This window comes from Crocodylus porosus, unplaced genomic scaffold (assembly GCF_001723895.1).
Source record: "Crocodylus porosus isolate Cpor-Errol unplaced genomic scaffold, CroPor_comp1, whole genome shotgun sequence".
In the NCBI taxonomy this organism is placed as follows: domain Eukaryota; kingdom Metazoa; phylum Chordata; order Crocodylia; family Crocodylidae; genus Crocodylus; species Crocodylus porosus.
In genome coordinates this window covers 20,951,390-20,970,199 of record NW_017728943.1, presented here as the reverse complement: position 1 = coordinate 20,970,199, position 18,810 = coordinate 20,951,390, and the positions used below count along the sequence as shown (strand labels likewise).

The 18,810-nt window shown below is 43.8% G+C and overlaps 1 protein-coding gene across 2 annotated transcripts in view; it reads right to left on the bottom strand.

Annotated features, from left to right (window-relative positions):
• Window positions 1-10,580: 10,580 nt before the first annotated feature.
• Window positions 10,581-18,810, bottom strand: part of TMEM45A (transmembrane protein 45A) — a 28,955-nt gene continuing 20,725 nt past the window's right edge. For both annotated transcript variants that reach the window (XM_019548870.1, XM_019548871.1), the window contains exons 4-6: window positions 16,554-16,738; window positions 12,090-12,235; window positions 10,581-11,333 (exon numbers count right to left, since the gene is read on the bottom strand). In XM_019548870.1, the coding sequence (XP_019404415.1) occupies window positions 11,240-11,333; window positions 12,090-12,235; window positions 16,554-16,738 (425 nt within the window). In that variant the 3' untranslated portion in view covers window positions 10,581-11,239. The remainder of the gene's footprint in view (window positions 11,334-12,089; window positions 12,236-16,553; window positions 16,739-18,810) is intronic.

Sequence of the window (18,810 nt, the reverse complement as noted above, 5' to 3'; positions counted from 1 at the left end):
AAGAGAAGGATTTGCAGAACCAGGTGAATGCCCAGTCCTTTAAAGAGGAATAGAGGGGAAAGCCCCTTAATATGTAGATGGAGGTAGTTTGCCCTACCTCAGGAGGCCAGTGATACAGTAACCAATCAGAGGGTTAGGTTTCTTTCCTCACTGGAGAAGCCTGACAATCAGAGATCTATGAAGAAAACCTGCAGAACTATGTGGAAGATGTCAACCCTTCCCTGGAAGTTGTCTGGAGGTAGTTAGAACAAGGTATTAGATCATTTATATAATATTTTCCACCTATAAATTAGACAGGCATCTGTTTCCATTTTACAAAAACAGAATCTGAGGCACAGAATGGTTAAGTGACTGGAAGGTTATGGGGTACAAATCCAGCCAAGGCTGAAGGTCACAGCACATTAAAGGCATGGCCAGAATTAGTAATTTGTTTGATCCTCTATATTGTTCTGTATCAGTATAAAGCAGACACAAAATACTACCTGCAGCGGAAGGGTGGCTGTGGTTTTGCACTCATTTTGCAATGGTGTTACATAACTACCCAAAGTGGAAGGCAAGGTAAAATCAATTCTCAGACCTCCAAGTCCTGCTTCCTTTTCAGTAAGCCCCAGTTGCTCCTTGTCTCCCTCTGTATTAGGGATAAGATCTGTCATGGGCATCTAAGTTGCAGAGTTTTTTGTACAAGTCTGACAAAAATGCAGATCACAAGTGAAAGGGAATGAATTGGAAAAAACAATGGGATAGTCCCAATCCACTGACAAGTTCTGTTGGAAAACACAATCACCTTTATTTTTAAACATGAAACTATAGTGTAGACAAGAATTAAATCTGGAGAAATCTTAATACCTGCCAATGCATATGAATAGCATTATCTGTTTGTGCAGCAGTGAGGAACAAACTGTTCCTGAATGACTGGATATGCCTTTCCTAGTTCCCCTCCATTTCTTTTGACCCTTCATTAGGACCAGCTGTTTCTCATTTTCCTTCCTTTCCACTTTCAAGCCTGAACAAAGTATGACACCAGCAGCAAAAACTATCTTTGATATTTTTCTTTTCTCATATATTGCAGCTGGCTCACCTGAAGTTGTAAATAGCTAAAGTTATAGCATTGGGGCATTGCTTCCACTCACGCCATCATTTATTTCAAGGCAGGTCTATGCTATTGGTTTTTGTGCTATGGGCAGAACCTAGATACAAAAATCCTTTAGGCTGCTTACAGACATGGAAAAAAAACCCAAAGCAAAACAGCACTTTACTTTCAGTTCAGCACTCCCCTGTGCTGAGCACAGCACATACCCAGAAGGGGAATCATATCATTTGACCCAGCTCGGCCAGCATCTGTTTAGCTTGCACATTTCAGTGGGGCTTTTTGGCACTTTTATCTAATAGGTGATTGAATCAGCTATTAGATAAAAGTGCTAAAGCCCCACTGAAGCATGAGAGCTACACAGACACTAGGGAGCCAAGTCAAACTGATGCAATTCCTCTTCCGGTAAAGTGCTGTTTTGTTGGTTTTTTCCCCATGTCTGTCAGCGCCCTTCAAAACAATATCCCTATTATAAAAGTTCTATTGACTGGTTTAAAATTATGCAGAATAATATACCCTTTTTGCCTCCTTTGAATATTCTATATATATAAAAGCCTTAGTCTGTCTGTCTGTCTGCCCATAACGCTTTATTCGCGCTCTGATTGGTTGTCTGAAACAAGCAGAGTGTCCCAGGGCATTCCAAACAGCCAGAGCGCCGCCATCATGGCAGCGATGAAGTGGACAGAGCAGAGCCACACCCGCCCCTGCTCCCCGGAGGTGGTGACAGCGCAGTTGCTGGCGGTGCAGCGCTGGCCTGGCCTCCCCCAGCTCTGGCTTCCCCCAGCTTCAGCCTCGCCGCTGCCACCGGGCCACAACAAAAGCCAACAGAGATGGGGGGGGGAGGTGGCAGGGAAAAGGAGGGGGGAGGAAAGCGGGAGGGGAGGGACACAGTGGCAGCCCACGCCGCTGGGCCCTGAGAACAGCCGGGAGGGTTGGGAACCAGGGAGGGGAAGAGGGTTGCATGTACCCAGACATGCAGCAGTGGCAGCACAGGATGTTGGGTGGCAGCTGCAGCTGTCTTGTACAAACTTCCTCCCCTCATGCCTGGGAGGCAGTGGCGCCACAGGGTGGGACAGGAGGAGTGCAGAGTTGGATGGGGGCGGCGCACAGGGCCAGAGGCAGAGCGGCACTAGCGTGGGCCAGTGGGTGGCAGTGGTGGCTACCATCACATGTAAGCTCCCCTCCCCTCCATTCCTGTGAGTTGGCAGTGGTGTGGGGTGGATCAGCAGGTAGTGGGGAGGGCCCACAGGCCCGCACCAGGAACAGAAGGGGGTTGGGGGTTGGGCGCACAGGGCTGGATGCGAGGTCTGGGGGAGGCAGTTGCCACCGCATACAAACTCCCCTCCCCTCCCTGTTCCTGGGAGCCAGCGGTGGTGCAAGGTGGAGCAGCAGGGGGCAGGTGGGTGTACAGGGCTGCACTGGGGGGGAGGCCTTGGGGCCGGACGCTGGGGAGGGAGCACCTGGGGCCAGAAGCAGCATGGCAGCAACATGGGGCACTGGGTAGCAACGCTCCGTCCCCACACATCCTGCCCCCAGTCATTCCCAATGGGCAATTTGCTAGTTATTTAATAATTTCTCTTAGCTTACTTGCTATTAAATAGTGTAAGTAGTGTATTCTCCAGTGCTCTTTTCTTTCCCCTCAGAGACTGACATTAGTTGACATAATAATATATGGGCACTTTATTTCAACTCCTGTTACATATTGTGAGCTTGATCTTGTAGGCACCTTGGTTTGAAGAAAAGTTTGTGAGAGGTAACACCCTGTATACAAAGGCTGGGAAGAAAGAAATTCCCTACTTCCTATTTTCAAGCAGTTTTTAGGGTATGTTATAGTGTTTTATCTAACCTGTTTTTTGTCTGATTTCTAACTGTTTTATGTAGTTACATCCTAAGCAGCTGGTCCAGTGCTACATGGAAGTCCACACAGTATAACAACTTGATTCTTTTGGGGCACATCTACATGAGTTTACTGTGGAACTGCGCAATCAGCTCCACAGTAAAGTCTCCACATCTACACTTGTGGCCCTATCACGTTGCAGTAAATTAATAAATGCTACTGTAGGCTAGTACTTCGTAACCTGTAGCAGCATTTACTGCGCAGAAACGCACATGTAGACACCTACCAGATAGGGCTGTATGAAACGGCAGTGTTTCATTTTAACTTCCATTTTGACGTTTCAGCAGGGCAGTGTTTTGTTTCGAGTTTCTTTTAATTTTGAAGCCCTCTTCCATTTTGTTTTGTTGAGACTGTTTTGCTGTTTCGACACTGTTCCAACATTTTGCCCATAGGCTATAAAGGGGAAGCATGAAACTGCCTATAACTTTGTCATTTCTTGGCAGATTTGGACAAAAACAGCAGGGATGGTAGCCCCTTCTGAGGCCATGAAGCCTGTCAGGTTTCAAGGAGATGGGCAGGGGTTTCTGGGAAACTGCACCTCAAGCTGCTGACAAACAAAACTTGTGACGTGTGACTGCATATGTGTGTGTGTGTGTGTGTGTGTGTGTGTGTGTGTGTGTGTTTCGACTCCCCTCATTTTGTTTTGAGGCTGTTTTGAAGCCTTTTGCTTCATTTTGATTTTGCTTCTTTGCTCCCAAAATGACACACCTGGTGAAATTTTGCACAGCCCCGCACTGAAGCATCCTTGTACTCCAGCCAGCCCTTTGCATCACATTGTGCCAGGTCAGAGCAGGCCCGGGCTGGCAGGCTGAACCCCAGGGCCCCCAGCTCAATGTGCTGCTGTCCTATTTACATTTACATGCGCATCTAGGGCTGTGTGTAGACAAAACGAGAGGTGTGTGTGCAACACACTTTAAAGTGGGCTAAATGCTTTTGCACTGCTTTATTGGTGTTGGTGTTTGCACACCTCAGTGGCATATTACACATTAGTTCCAGCCACTGTAGAAAATTCAGCGGTGTAATGTGCCTTAAATGACTTGAGGCATAGCAAACTAAAATTCCTTCGAGGAGTTTTAATTTGCTGCCCCTACAACCACAGAGCAAAGCAGCAGGCTCCATGCAGCTCCACAGGAAACCCTGCAGGTAACCTTGTAGCAGCCCAGGAAAGCAGACTCCACCCAAGAAAGGTGGAAAACCTAATCTGCACACCCCCTCCCTCCCACCCTTCCCCCCTGAGCCTGCCTGCATATCTGAGCTGCATGGGGGCCCAATGTGGTGCCCCCCCCAGACTGCCCAAGCCAGGTTCCTGCAGGCAGGTGTTGCCTGGGGGGGCCCACCACTGCTGCGGAGGGAAGCACCAGCCCCTCCCCCCGCAGCCCGGGGACTGATCTGCCTGCTGGCAGCTCACCTTCCCTGCCCCTCCCTGTTGGAGAGGCAGGTAAGTGTGTGCACGACATGGAGATTTAATCAGCCCTAAATTGAAGCGGTGTTTTTTAAAACCCACCGCTTCAATTTAGGGCCCCCATTTTGTCTACATACAACCCTAGGTGCACATGTAAACACAGCACTCAAGATCAATAAACTCCAGCATGATATGCAGCAGTTTTTATTGCCCCACATTAATTGCACGTGTAGAGGTAGCCTCTGAAATGCTGAAAATGATTGTACCACGATTTTAATTTGTTTGGGTGATTTAATATTAATCAGCCATTATTTGTTAGTTATTAGCCTTTTAACTACCAAATATTTTGGGTGGGCTAACATATGGAATAGAGGTCAAATGCCTGTTTTCTAGTTTCCCTTTCTTGCTTTTCTGGCAGAAAGACATCACGTTTGTTGTACATCTGTTTTACCCAAGGCTGCTCCCAAAGCCTCAAAAATTGCTGTTCTCTCCAGACATCTCATAAACAAGTCTTCAAACCAATGAATTTGCAATGGAAGCACTAACCTTATCCAATCCATTCAGATAATTTTTTGTTCTCTTATATAAGAAACCTTACTGGATATATTTATTTCAGGTCTTGTGTCTTCATTTTTAAGTGAACCTACTTTAATAAAAAAGGCAAATTAAAGTTTGATGTTAGGCATTTGTGGCTTTTTGATGTATGTAAACCTACTGTAAACTTCTTTGCAGCACCACAAGCTGCACAAGTTGCACATTACTCAGTGCAGGGTGCAGCACTGGGACAAAATTTGCTACCACAATTTCCTAGTAGTAAAAAAAAAAATCCTGGAAAAAAAGCGGGGCCACCCATGCCAAAGTCCTGAGGCCCGGGACAAATGCAGAGATGGGGGAGCAGGCAGCTCATTGCTGGCTGCTCTCACATCTCTACACGCTGTGGAGCCCCCATGCTGATACACCCTGGCTGGCTGGAGCACAGGCTGCCTCAAGATGTGGGAACAGGCAGTCTGAGGCTGTCTGCTCTGCTGCTTTCACATACCTCAGCATGGGGGCTTCACTGCAGAGCCTCCGCACTGAGGCACATGCAGCCTCTGTGCTGGGGCACATTGTGGTTCACAGGAGGGCTCTGCTGTGAAGCCCCCATGCTGAAGCACGCAGAGACAGGTAGCTACCAGCCCAAGGCTGCCTCCCAGTGCAGCATGGAGTGGCTGGCTGAGGCGCAGGGTGCCTCAGCAAAGGGGCTCCAGAGCGCAAAGACGGGGGAGCAGGCAGTCCATGACCAGTCCAGGGCCCAGGGTACCTCAGTGCAGAGGATGGCTAGCCCCTGCTGAGGCACCTTGTGCCCCAGCTAGCCCCCCTGCAGCACGTGGAGCAGTGGGAAAATCTGTCCCAGTGCAAAGCACATAGGCAAGTTGGTGGCACAAATTTGTGCCACTACTATTTGTGGGCATCCCCTTATTCGTGTGGACCCTGCCACTGACTGCAATTTAAAAATGCTCACCCTTACCCCTCCCAGGGACATTAAGCACAACAGAAACAAAGAAACTGAACTGGAAATGGAGGCAGAGCAGTCATTTGGAAAGTTGCAAAAGAATTGTAACACAGACTTAATACTCCACCATAAAGTTACACCATTACATTGAGGAAACAAGAGCCTTCATAGATGAATAAATTGATTTTATTTAAATACAATTATAGGCACATCTTTTCTATTATTAACCACTATATCATTTGTTAAAAGGCACCAATATTTAACAATAATTTAAATATTTACGAAAGCAGTTACCTTTTTTTTTTTTTAATGACATTTGTAAACTTGATAGACTCCATCCACTCCTTGAGTTCAAATGTTAACAGTTGATAAAGAAATGCCAAAGGTCAAATTTATTTAATGATTATAGCTACATGATAAGGAACAGCATTTGAAAACACTGAGTGAAACTTTCTACTTAAAAAACAATCCTCCCTAAAAGATGATGTTTAGATTCATTGTGCTATTACAAAAAATACTAGACAGGTTGAGTATACTATAAATACTGTAAACATTACTATAGTCTCGTGTTTGTATTTGAACATGGTAGCACCAGACCTCTGGATTGGTAGTCCAGAATTTCAAAACATCAGGCTGTAAGATATGTTCCTGCCAATACATATTTCTCCAGATACGAGACTTTATATGTCATGGTATTAAATAGCTGTGCCTATGTTGAAGTTAGCCTCTGGTACAGTGGTTCCCAACCTTTTTTTTCCATGACCCATTGCTGGGAGCGGAGTGTGGCAGCAGTGGTGACGCAGGGGCAGGGGAGCTTGTCTTTTCCATGCAGTACTGCTGGCATTGCCCCTGTGACCCTCATTTTGTCACGACCCGGGGTTGGGAACGGCTGGTCTAATAGATTAAGCTTCATTTCAATGCAGCATTGCGATATACTATTCGAGGACTAGGGAGACAGAAATGTCACCCAGTCATGTTGAACAGCCTCACCATACACCTGCAGGCCAGCTTACACTAGGTTCTGAGTGCCTTCAATTCACACTTAAGTGACAACTCTAACCACTTGGCAAGTTCCACCCCTCTATGTCAAAAGCTACTCAGAAGAACCACGAGCAGCCAATAAATCACTAGTTTTAGAGGAGGAATTGGTTTGAGCTGAAAAATTCCAGTTATGGATTTTAAATGCCAAGATGTGTGATGCAGGTGTGCTCTGTTCTGGTTTGATTCATTACAGTAGTAGAACCAGCACTGAAACTGAGATTCAGATTACAAGGTATGCCTTCCTGTCTGTTAAAATGTAGGATTTAGGTTTAGGTCTATTTGTACAGTAAAACAAACTACTTATCAAAAAGACAGGTTTGGCAAAGGCAAACATAAGATATGGGAAAACTTGGAAGGAAAGCATTGGACATTATGAAATGTTTTAATTTTTTTATTTTAGCAAGTTGCAATGCCAATTTTGCTAATAAGAAAAAGTATTTTATATGTAAGTGACTCCTGTAGTTTCTTTGAATTCCTAGAGGGCAAACTGCATCAGACACTCTTGGTTTTCCTAACTTTCCAATTATTCTATGTGGCACCCTCCGAATCTCGCACAGGAAGGCGCAGGCCACCCCTCTCAGGAGACTGAATCATACATGGGTTTCCTGCATGACAACTGTAATGGAGCACGTGACAAAAGCAGCAACAACATTCAGTTCTATCACAGTTGCTGGAATCATGCCACAGCTTAGTTCCTTGAATATGGGTACTTCCAGAAGTTCAGTCAAAGATTCTCAGAACCAAGAAAGTGAAAAGAAGAGTTCTCATGGATACCCACTTCTTGTCTCATTAGGGACAATCTGTCTAAAAGAGAGTGGGTGCCCAGCTTTCCCTTCCCAGTTCTGGCCCTCGTGTTCCAACACAAGCTCTCACTAGCTTAGCAGATCAGCATGAAAACAGCAAGGTTTTTAGAAAGGAAAGCAATGTTAAATCCCCTCTAGTTTCACAACTAGTGCAGGTTACTGAAATATTTAACTCACCCTTGGGCCCACTCTGTCAAATGACTTGGATTCATTGCCAACACAAGTTTCTGCAATGAACCCCAAGGTTCTATACTTTAACAATATCATTCAGCTATTGGAATGGAAACTGCAAGAGATGTCCCCTGTATTGTATACTCGAACTGTTAAAGGACTGTGCTTTGTTTCATCTCCTTTTCTTAAAATTTGCAGCCACTGGTTCAGTAGTATTATCTATATCACAGATGTAGCTCTTTTTATACATAGGATCTCAAGGAAAGAGAATAAAACATAGTTCTACATTATAGTCAGATTCAATGACAACCATGCTGCTTCAAATCTTTTGCTGATATAAATAGCCAAAATACCACTGATGCCAATGGAAATGTCCTTTAATTGATGCCAGCAGATCATCTGATTTTAATGGGGTTATAATTAGTATAACGAATGTGAGATTAGACCCCACGTGCCACACAAGTCTTAAGGGGTAGGTATTATTTCTACTACGAAGATAATGCCATGGACTGCTGTGAAAAAAAAACTGACATGATGATAGGGAAATACCAATAAATATGGAACATGAAAACACAGATACCTAATTCACAGGAATGTCCTAAGGCAGGGTTCCTTATTGCTGCAGAGAGATACAAGACTAACCAAAGGAAAGCACTTAAGAGCAAATAATGGAAGGATCAATAGACGCGTACTGTGAAGTTAGGCTCTGGGATCCAAACTTTCCCATTTCACAGAGCACCTAAACAAATGAAAAGTTTGGGAGCACACTGTTCTCAGGGTGTAAATTAGGCTTATCTTTGTTCTTAACTATATTTTTTAACTACAAGCATCAGCCTGTCCTGACACTTGATGGGGATTAAAATAAATTTAAAAATAACCAATTAAAATTTTCATTCTAAAGAGACACTCCAAACAGGCTGTGTCCTTTAACATACTCAAGGCTCAGCTCACTTCAGGGTAGCCCTGAGTTATGTGAATTATTTGTACAGTATTACTTGTTATTGAGAAGAATGTGGGGAATACCTGAGCACCATGCTTTTTAATGCATGCAATATTTTAAATTTAGTTCCAGGTTAAAGATTTTAAAGTTTAGCTTAGCCTGGAAGATCTCTGTAAAACTTCTATAGCTTCACTCTCGAAACACCAGCAGCTGAAGATAGGATTCCCTGAAAAAAAAACAGGTTCTTGTAGCCGTGTTAATCTAAGGACATGGGCAGACAAGGTTCTTTCTTCATCTCAGCCTGACAAAGGGTTTTTGAACCCGAAAGCTTGCTAAAAAAATTTGTTTTCCAACTATTTAAGTTGGTCTAATAAAAGATATCAGATTCACTCAAAGAACCTTGTCTGCCTAGGTTCTTGTAGTGCATCTGTAAATTTAAATGTTCAGTAACTACACAAAAGAAAGTGTCTTGAGCTTTTCTCCTTATTCCTGTGTTCCCTGTCATCTATAAGTTATGACAAATAGATTTTTATGATAGTCCTGCTGCAATTTGATTTTAAGTTATATTAAGCTTTACAATGAAGGCCCAAGGATAATCCAGAAGACTATCACACACATAAAAACCAAATCCTGCCCCCACAACTCTTAGCTGCCAGTGAAAAGGATGACGTTATGTCAGAAAGCAGAACTGGGCTCTAGCCAAGGAGTATATTGTAAAAACTTTAGCATAATAAAAGAAAAACATACTTCCCTGGTTCTAGTCTCAATGGGTTGGAACTTCTTTTATAAAACATATTACTCTGCAGCTTTCTGTTTTTAAATGAATAAGTATAATACTTTAATAAATATTTTTAAAGGAAGCATTCTAGAATCAAGGTTTGTGCAGAGTAAATGACCTACCATTAATGATTCCTGCGTAACACTGCCTGAAGGATTCCTATTGTACTCTATACTAGCAGTTCCCAAGCTCCGACAGATTGCACACCACCAACTTAAAACAATACAACCTTAAGTACCACCAACAAATTTTTAAGATCAACCTAAGTACCACCAGCAAATAATAAACCTGCCTGCGTAACACTGGTGGTACCCATACCACAGATTGGGAACTGCTGCTCTATACTCTAACACATAGACCCTATAAAAACATAAATTATTGTTGAAGAGCAAATGCCCACTCATGTCCAACTGTAGTCTTTTAAAAGAATAAACTTGGGTCATAGTTGTACTTCCAATTTTATACCCTCTGGGGGCAGTATAACTGCATGCAATACAGCTCACTAAAATTTTGCCACATATCATTCCTTTCCTATTCCTACACGTGATATGAAGGCACATCTTTTCTGTAACAGCAGCTAAAGGCACTCTGCACTTCAAAGAACAGGGCTTCAATTTGTCCGAGAAAACTATTTTAAATTCAGCTATTGCTCCGTTGCGCAAATAAAGCTAAAACTGAGAAAACATTTGTTATGTGCAGCACACTGCTCTACAGAATGCTCAGTATTTGCAAGAGAAGTGCAGGGGGAACAGTGCAGGTATCTCCGCCATGGGCTGGATGCAAGCACACTTGCTATCAACGCTGAGCCTAGCATGCACATTTATGCACCATGTGTCATCATGCAACTGCTTCTGTGCCCTGCTGAAATCCTCCCAACCTGCATGGAGGGAAAAACAATCTTTGGGGTAAAAAATGAATTGGAATGTTGCTCTACTCAACACACAGCAACCCTCCTATAAAAAGTTGTTATCCCTGCTGTAGAGAGTAAAGTCACTGTACTGGGAAGCCCAGGGTAAGAAGAGGGCCCTGGAATAGGTAGCTTCTCATAATGACGGTAGTCATTTTTTAAAACTTTGATCATTTCATAGAAATTGGAATGAATACATATGATAATGAACAAATTAATTATCTAATGAGCAATGACATTCTTTGATATATTCAACAATGTAAATGTAAGACTTTTCTACCAGTTTGTGTGCTTGTGCTTTTTCCATTCGTTTTAGGATCTACACTGTTCTTTTATGCACAATTGGAACAAAATAGCTTTTTGGGGATCTTAATACATGGAACTCTATTAGCTTCTCCAACAGCAGCAGCAGAATATCACTCAGCAACTAATGAGTTTGAACTGACTGATTTACAGTATCACCCAATCCAATATAAATTTGGATAACAAGAAAATATTTTTCTACTGAACCATGTGAGAAATAAGGTACTAACAAAAACACCACAAATTACTTACTCTCTGCAGACAAGAATGCAATCCAGTAGAACTATACAGTATTCAAAGGATGCTTTTTGCATAGTGAGTAGTATAAGGAATGAACAAGGTGGTAAACACATCTAGGAATGAGGTAACAATTAACTTAATATACTCAAGGCAGCAGACTGGTAAAACAGAATTTATACTAGATTTCATCTTCTGATTCCTGATCCCGCTCAGCTGTTTTCAGTAATCCCATCTCCACAGACTGAGCCTGCTTAATCTTTGAACAAACTCTCCTGGAAAGGGTAAAAGAAAGGGAAAATAAGCCACACATTTATCATTCTAAATCAAACAGAGTCAAATGCTGACCCTGGTGATTTTGCAAAGGATGTAGGAGGCAATCATTTTTGTCACTAGATTTAAGACGATTATAAGAACTATAAATGGCTATCAGGGGTATACCATCCTGATAAATGGAAAGGGTACAAAAAAGGAGCGAGAGAATGGTAGGAGAAAAAGATGGGCGAGATCCTGCAGTCTAACACTGATGAAAATCCCATGTGCAATTCCACAGAAATGAAGACTCCAGAAGTTTTGCCAGAGGAAAACTTTTCAAGACCAGATAAAGGGCTACCATTAAGAATCATTGGACACAACTGGCCAGAAGAAAATGACATTTAATCCAAGGAAAATATTAACAGTGAAGTCCGTTAGTCTGTGTTTCAGATCAAATGTTAATACCCTCCCAACTAACATACTGGTACAGGCAAGCACTTATAACAAGCAAGCTGTAGGAGAATGATTCTAATCTGACCTTCACATTTTAACAGTCTCTAACTTTTCACCAGGGTTATTCTTTACTTTTATTGAATGGGTCAGTTACATAGGATTTATGCTTTCGCAACATGCTATTTTTCATTTTCCTTTTAAGAAAAAAGGAACAAAAAAAGAGCCTGATTTTAATTTTTTCAACTAAGACCCCTCTGAAATAAAGCCTCTCTCATGGTGTAACAACACAGTTCTCCCATGTTTTAGTTCTGCATTTAACTTACCAGCTGACAATGGTGTAGTTCACTGCAAGTATAAGAAAAGCAAAGGCATAATGCCAGCAATAGCACATCGTCAAGAACATCATATTATTGTGATCCATTTGGTTCCATTCTGGGCTTCCATTTGGAGGATACAGTACAAAGCCAATCTATAATTAAATGAAATACAGTTTATAACACTCATCTGATATCTATGCTATGCCACATCACATATTGCATGTGTACCACATGTCAAACAGCAACTGCTTACAGATTTTTTTTATACTGGTGATTATGTCTAAGATGTTATTAAAACAGTTATGCAGCATCACATTTAAATTTGATCATAAAAAAACCCTATAGCACAGAAAGACAAAGAAATCCATTCAAAGACAGTGACAATTCCAGGGGACCTTGGTTGCTCCTTCTTTCCTCATGCAGACAAACTCCGTACCAGCCTGAATGATCCTGCAGTAGTCAAGCTTGTATGGTATGAGTAGAGACCAAATGCACAGCCATTTTGTAGTCTGAAGGGGAAACAAAATACCAACTAGAAAAACTGCCTGGCTCCAAGATTGCCCTAACTCCCATAAACACTGACCTTACTCCCTGCACTCCAAAAGCCTGCTTACTAGGTTTTCTTTATGAGAAGGAGCAATAATCCCCTTACACTGTAAATAAAAATTGTTTGTATCTGAATATGTCGTCTTAATTTCAAGAGAAGGAGCTTGATTTTGCAAATTTGAGTTTCATAGTATCACTTTGCATAAAAACAATAAAGACAAATAAGAACTGCTCTCCTCTGCACCCTGTGAAAAAGATTTTTCTTTTAAAAATAATAGAAGAAGTGACATCCTCATCTGAACCTGCAAACTACTGGCAGTTACAATTGTGGGACACTGTCTCAGGAGGTAGAAAAGCACAAACTCATTTTACTGTGTAGAATTATCATCTGTCCTAGTTTAAGTTAAACCAGAGTTCCCCAGCATCCCAGCATGCTTTTCAGTCCTGGGCTGGGCTGTCTGCTCCTGAGAGCTGGGCTGGCCTTTCCCATCTCCCCCCTATCCAGAGCTCCAGCTGGCTAAAGAGGGGGTGGAAGCTACAGGCACAGCAGCATCTGCCTGGCTTCCACCTGCCTCTCCCCACCCCACTGCTCAAGCAGTGATCCCCACCTCTCCAACAGCAAGGACCCCAGCAGCATGACCCTGGCTGGCATCTGGTCACGGTCATGCCACCCTCATGCTAGCTAATGGTGAGAGGTGTCCATGTGTGTGTCTCCAATTTTACTGGAACAAAGACAGACAGAACAGGGCTTTTTGGAATTAATCATCAGGTCAGCTAGCAATGTCCCTCCATTCTTCCCTACAAATGCCTTTAAGAAAAAGCTGTTTAAGAAAAGCTTGGTCCAGTGAGAAGCTTTCGTTTTCTTGATGGGTTGATAAGCTTTGTGTTCTAATAAACTCCCTGCTGGCTGTTGGCTTGTTTCAAAGGGCACAATCTGTCAGTGTTCAAGAGAGGACAGAGAGAGGTGTGAGAAATGACCTGGTTTTCAAAGCATGGGACCTGTGAGTGCCATCAATTTGCTACAGACAGTATGAAAAAGCAGGGAGAGGGAGATTGAAAGCTCAGTACCATCAACAGATGCATGCAGTCCACATAAACAGTCCTCCCTCTCCCATCCCCCGCTTTGCCTCAGAGTGTGAGCCACAGGCCGGGGTCTGGCAACACTCCTCACTCCTTGAGCAGCGAGCAGTGGGGGAAAGCCTGACAAGGGCTGCTTCCCTCTCCCCCTCTAAGTACACCCCGGCTGGGGACTATGTAGAACAGGGTGGGGATTTAAATACCTCCCTAATCATAGCGTCCTGCCATGCCCCCGCCCTTCAGCTCAGCACTACTGCAGGGAAGGGAGGACTCACTCTAATGCCCCCTGGCTTCTAGCCTGAGCCACTGCAGGGATGTGCCTGAATCAAAAGTGAATTGTCTATCCACTTGCAAATCGGTTCAATCTCCACAGGTTAGACTAGCCTGCAAAGATTGAATCAATTCAAGCTCAAGCTTTTTGAATGTCTGTTCCTAGCCTTGGTGACTATCCAAGCTGACCCAGGACAGACTAATACTAGTTCTCTGTGCCACTAAGTCTCTTCTAGAGTCAGTGCTCAGCAATTTAGTTGGGAACTTTTGAGGCAAGGCAAGTTTCACATGCAAAGCACTGGTAAAGCAAAAAGAAAATTCACTCAATTTTTACATGTGTACTGTTCTGCACCCAATGGGCACCTATACATGAGTGCAGAGGCTGCTGCAACACTCTGGAATTCTAGTGCATTGAAGCAGACTTGAGTAATCAGCCTCTGTGTCTCATGTATCAGTGTCCCCACACTTAAAAATAACAGCAGGGGTCAAATGAGCTTTTGTTCAAGCATCCCCACCACCATTTTTCAGCATGGGGACACTGATACATGAGATGCAGTGCCATTTTAATTAAAGCAGCTCTCAGTGCTGCTCTAATTAAAAAGTGTTGCCCCACTCCCACTACCCCCAGAGCATGTGTAAGAGTGCCGAATGTGTGGTATTCTGTCACACACACAGGTAAAGTCTGTAATCCAAGCGTGAAAAAGCCACACTTACATATCTTTTATTTTTTCAAGTTACATCTGTGGTGTACTTTGAAACCAAAAACACTTTCCCAATTATTTGTCTAAATGAATACTAGATATATAAGAAAAAATAAATGACTACCTTTAACTCTTCTGTTGTACCATTTTTTAAATCAACCAAGAAAACTGCCCATATTTCAAAATACAGCAGTATGCTCTGAGATGCCCAACATTTTTCTTGAGCTCAGTTATGGAAAAGATTCATGTTTAGGTGGTATTTTCCTTGTCAATGAAAACTTCTACATATTTGATTTAGTGCTAAAAGTCCAAGGTTTGTGAGGAACAGCCAACGGTTTAAATTTTCCATGTCTGGCCAGAATATAAAAAGGGAAGCCAGTCTAGACATACTGAAACAAAGAATCACTCTAGTGACCAGTTTTCCAGCATCAGGCCAAGTCTAAGTGCCTGATAGTGCAGCAATTCATAAAATAAGTATGTGCCACCATCTTTATTTTGAGTATACATGGTTCTGACAATAACTCATTAACACATAGCTATTAAACTCCTGCTAAAAATGTGGAATGACAAAGTGGCGATAGGAACACCCGCTAGATCTTAAAAAGGTAACTGATGCTGCATAATTGAAGTAATAAAGTTCTGGGCTGCAGTTTTACTTGTTCAAATCCCAATGTTTTTAAATTGGCAAGCTGTGTTTTATGCCAGGGCTTTGGTCCAATCTTTAGTTACCTTGAGCCTAAATATCTTAAGCCTTAGTGACCCATTGGGATGCTTTTCAGTGGAGAGATGGAGTCAACTCAATGCATTCAAGATATTTCCCTTTATCCTTCTTCTTCACAGTAACTTCAGTGTTCACAGGACCTTTTCTCTACCTTATGCCTTATTTTATTAACTATGGACTAACACACTTTCTCTGCACAATTACTATATTTATGTAGGAGTAGGAAATATTAACTGCCGCCTCCGCTGCTTTCCTTCTAGCTCCAGCCCTGCTCTAGCCCAAGGCCTAAAATGCATCTGCTCCAGCCCCAGCCTGACCATGCAGCAGTCAGGGCCAGAGCTGCCAACACCATTGCTACATGGCTGGGCTGAGGCCGGGGCAACCATGTGTTCTGTGACCCAGGCTGGAGTGGATTCAGAGCTAGTGGGTAAGCAGCAGCAAAGGAGCAGAAGTGGTGAGGGGGTAAGGGGGCAGCGTAGAGGTTGGGCAGCTGCAGCTCCAACTCCAACCCTGGGGAATCAGAGCCACAACAGCTGCCTGCCCCTACTCCTCTGCCCCCCCGTACTTAACGCCAAGGAGTACGCCTGGACAAAGGAACTATCTGGACTTGGGAAAACAGAAGTAGCAGTAAAATAGTTTCCTCATCTTTAACTTGGTATTATAATAAAATCTTACATCTCTGTAAGGGCACTGATGATTAATGGCCCTTTGTGAATACTCTGGGATCAGTGTATAAAATGAATTGTGCAAATACCTAGTACAGGATTCACAATCAGGCTGTGGCAGCACTCCAGATCTTTTTAAAGGTGCTATGGTGTGCCACACAATATCATCCTAGTTAGGGGTGCAAACACCTACAGATGATTCACCAGATAAACCCAAACATTTCAAATAGGTATCTATAATATTAAACACATTCTGACCTGTTGTGCTCTTTCTGAGTTCTATGCAACAGCAGAGTTGCTCTATTATTTTTCTGTAGTCAAAAAAGAAAAAAGTGAAAAGGAAGAGGAAGCATTTTCCAAAGGGGTACCTTGGATCTAAACAGGTTGAGAACCACTGGCCTAGTAGGTCATCCCTGAGGTATCTGCAAAGGGAATAACGACTAACAGAAACCAAGGAAGAAATCTTAAAAGTCATGAAACAAAGACTCACCTGCCAGAACCAGCTGCCCTGCAGTATGCACAGGCTTGTACGGAACATCTCTAGTACAATGCTACCGCGGAAAAAGACCTCCAGAAATATGCAAATAGCTGCACCAAAGATAGCCACTAACAGTAACTGATGAACATGAAGATCCAACATGGCTCTTCCATGTATGTGGTAATAAAAGAGGAAACCTGTGACAACAGAGAAGATCAGTCTTAAGACAACAGGATTAAACTAGGCATTTTGTTGTAATAACATCTAAAACCTCTACAAAAAAACCCCCAAACAGTAAACACTGGTCTTTTTCTCTTTGTATCAAGATCTTCTAAAAATTATTTTTCAGAATGAATTAAGGTATGAAAACAGGTCCCTTTCTACTCTAAAAACAAAAAATGGGAGAGGGAGATGATAATTTATTTACCCTGGTGTGGGTTGCTGCCCATGGCCAGTAAGGGGCAGGTGGACATGCTAGCTTCCATACCATACTTCTCATCAATTTAAAAAAAAAAAAGGCATTACTGGTAACAGAGACAGAGACAATCACCATATTTAGAGTGTAACAAGAATGGTGCTGTAGTATGCTCATCTTGTGTTTCCTGGTGACTGATGCATGTGTAGATACACCCAAGCTAGCTTCAAACTAGCAAGCTCTGCACTAGCTAGCACTGGTACCAATATCAGCAAAGCTACAAAGGCAGTGACTTCAGCTCCCAAGTACTTACACCGAGGGTCCTGGACAGACTTGTGCTGTCCAGGTAATTAGGACAGATGGTTTAAACCTACCTCTATGGCTGGAAACAGACATCTTTGGTGGAGCACAATCAACAATGGGGTCAAAGGAGGGGCAAGCTGAAGTGCTCTGGGTCAAGATACAAGGGGGCCGTGGGGAGAGGGATCTAACGGTGGGGGTCTACTACAGACCCCCCGACCAAGGGGAGGAGCTGGACCAGGAATTTTTGGGCCAGCTTGCAAAGACACTTAAGGCAAGTGATGTAGTTGTCAGGGGTGATTTAAATTACCCGGACATCTGCTGGGAGGAACAGTCAGCCAGGTTGGACCGTTCCAGGAGGTTCCTGGCCGAGATACAGGACCTCCACTTAATCCAGGAGGTACACAGTCCCACCAGAGGAAACGCCCTGTTGGACCTAGTCCTGGCCACAGGCGATGGCCTGGTAAGGGGCCTCCAGGTCCTTGACCACCTGGGTGATAGTGATCATCGCTTGCTGGAATTCACCATCCAGCGCAGGGTGTCAAGGGCCTGCAGCAAGGCGGCAGCCCTAGACTTCAAGAGGGCCAACTTCAACGAGTTGAGGGGATTAGTGGGAGAGGCACTGCGGTTCTCGAGAGCAGGGGAATTCAGTGCCCAAGATGAGTGTTCATTCCTTAAGGAGATGATATTCAAGGCCCAAGGGGTGACCATCCCAACAAGAAGCAAGGGGGGCAGGAGTGCCCGAAAGTCCCCCTGGCTCACCAAGGGTGTACGGGAATGCCCGATTGCCAAAAAGGCAGCGTGCAACCAGTGGAAGGGGTGTGCTATCTCCAAAGAGGGATATACCTCCTCTGCTTGGGCCTGTAGGGGGGCTGTCAAGAAAGCTAAGGCAGACAGAGCTAGGAATAGTGTCCAAATTCAAAGATAATAAAAAGTCCTTTTTCAAATATATAGGGAGGATGAAGAAAGCACCGGAAAATGTGGGGCCCCTGCAAGATTCTCTGGGCAATCTGATGGTTGCGCCAGAGGAGAAAGCAGACCTCTTTAACCAATTCTTCACCTCTGTTTTCTTGGGCAGGGACCCGGACTTCCCCACCATGATGCAAGATGGACTCGAGGCGAACGCCTCCAGACCTCAGGTTGGGGAGGACCAGGTTAGAGAGCTTCTGGAGGGGCTGGACGTGTTCAAATCAGCAGGTCCAGGTGCTCTGCACCCCAGGGTGTTGAGGGAGCTAGCAGGGGTTATTGCAGGGCCCTTGGCACAGCTTTACGAGCGCTCATGGTGCTTGGGCCAGATGCCAGATGATTGGAAGATAGCCAACGTGATCCCCATCTTTAAGAAAGGGAGGAGGGAGGACCCAGGCAACTATAGGCCCGCCAGTCTTACCTCAATCCTAGGGAAACTCTTTGAGATCATCCAGGAGCACATCTGCGATGGGCCGGCTTCAGGGATGATGCTCAAGGGCAACCAGCACGATTTCATTAGGGGCAGGTCATGTCAGACCAACCTGATTGCCTTTATGATCAGGTCACAAAAGCATTGGATGCAGGTGT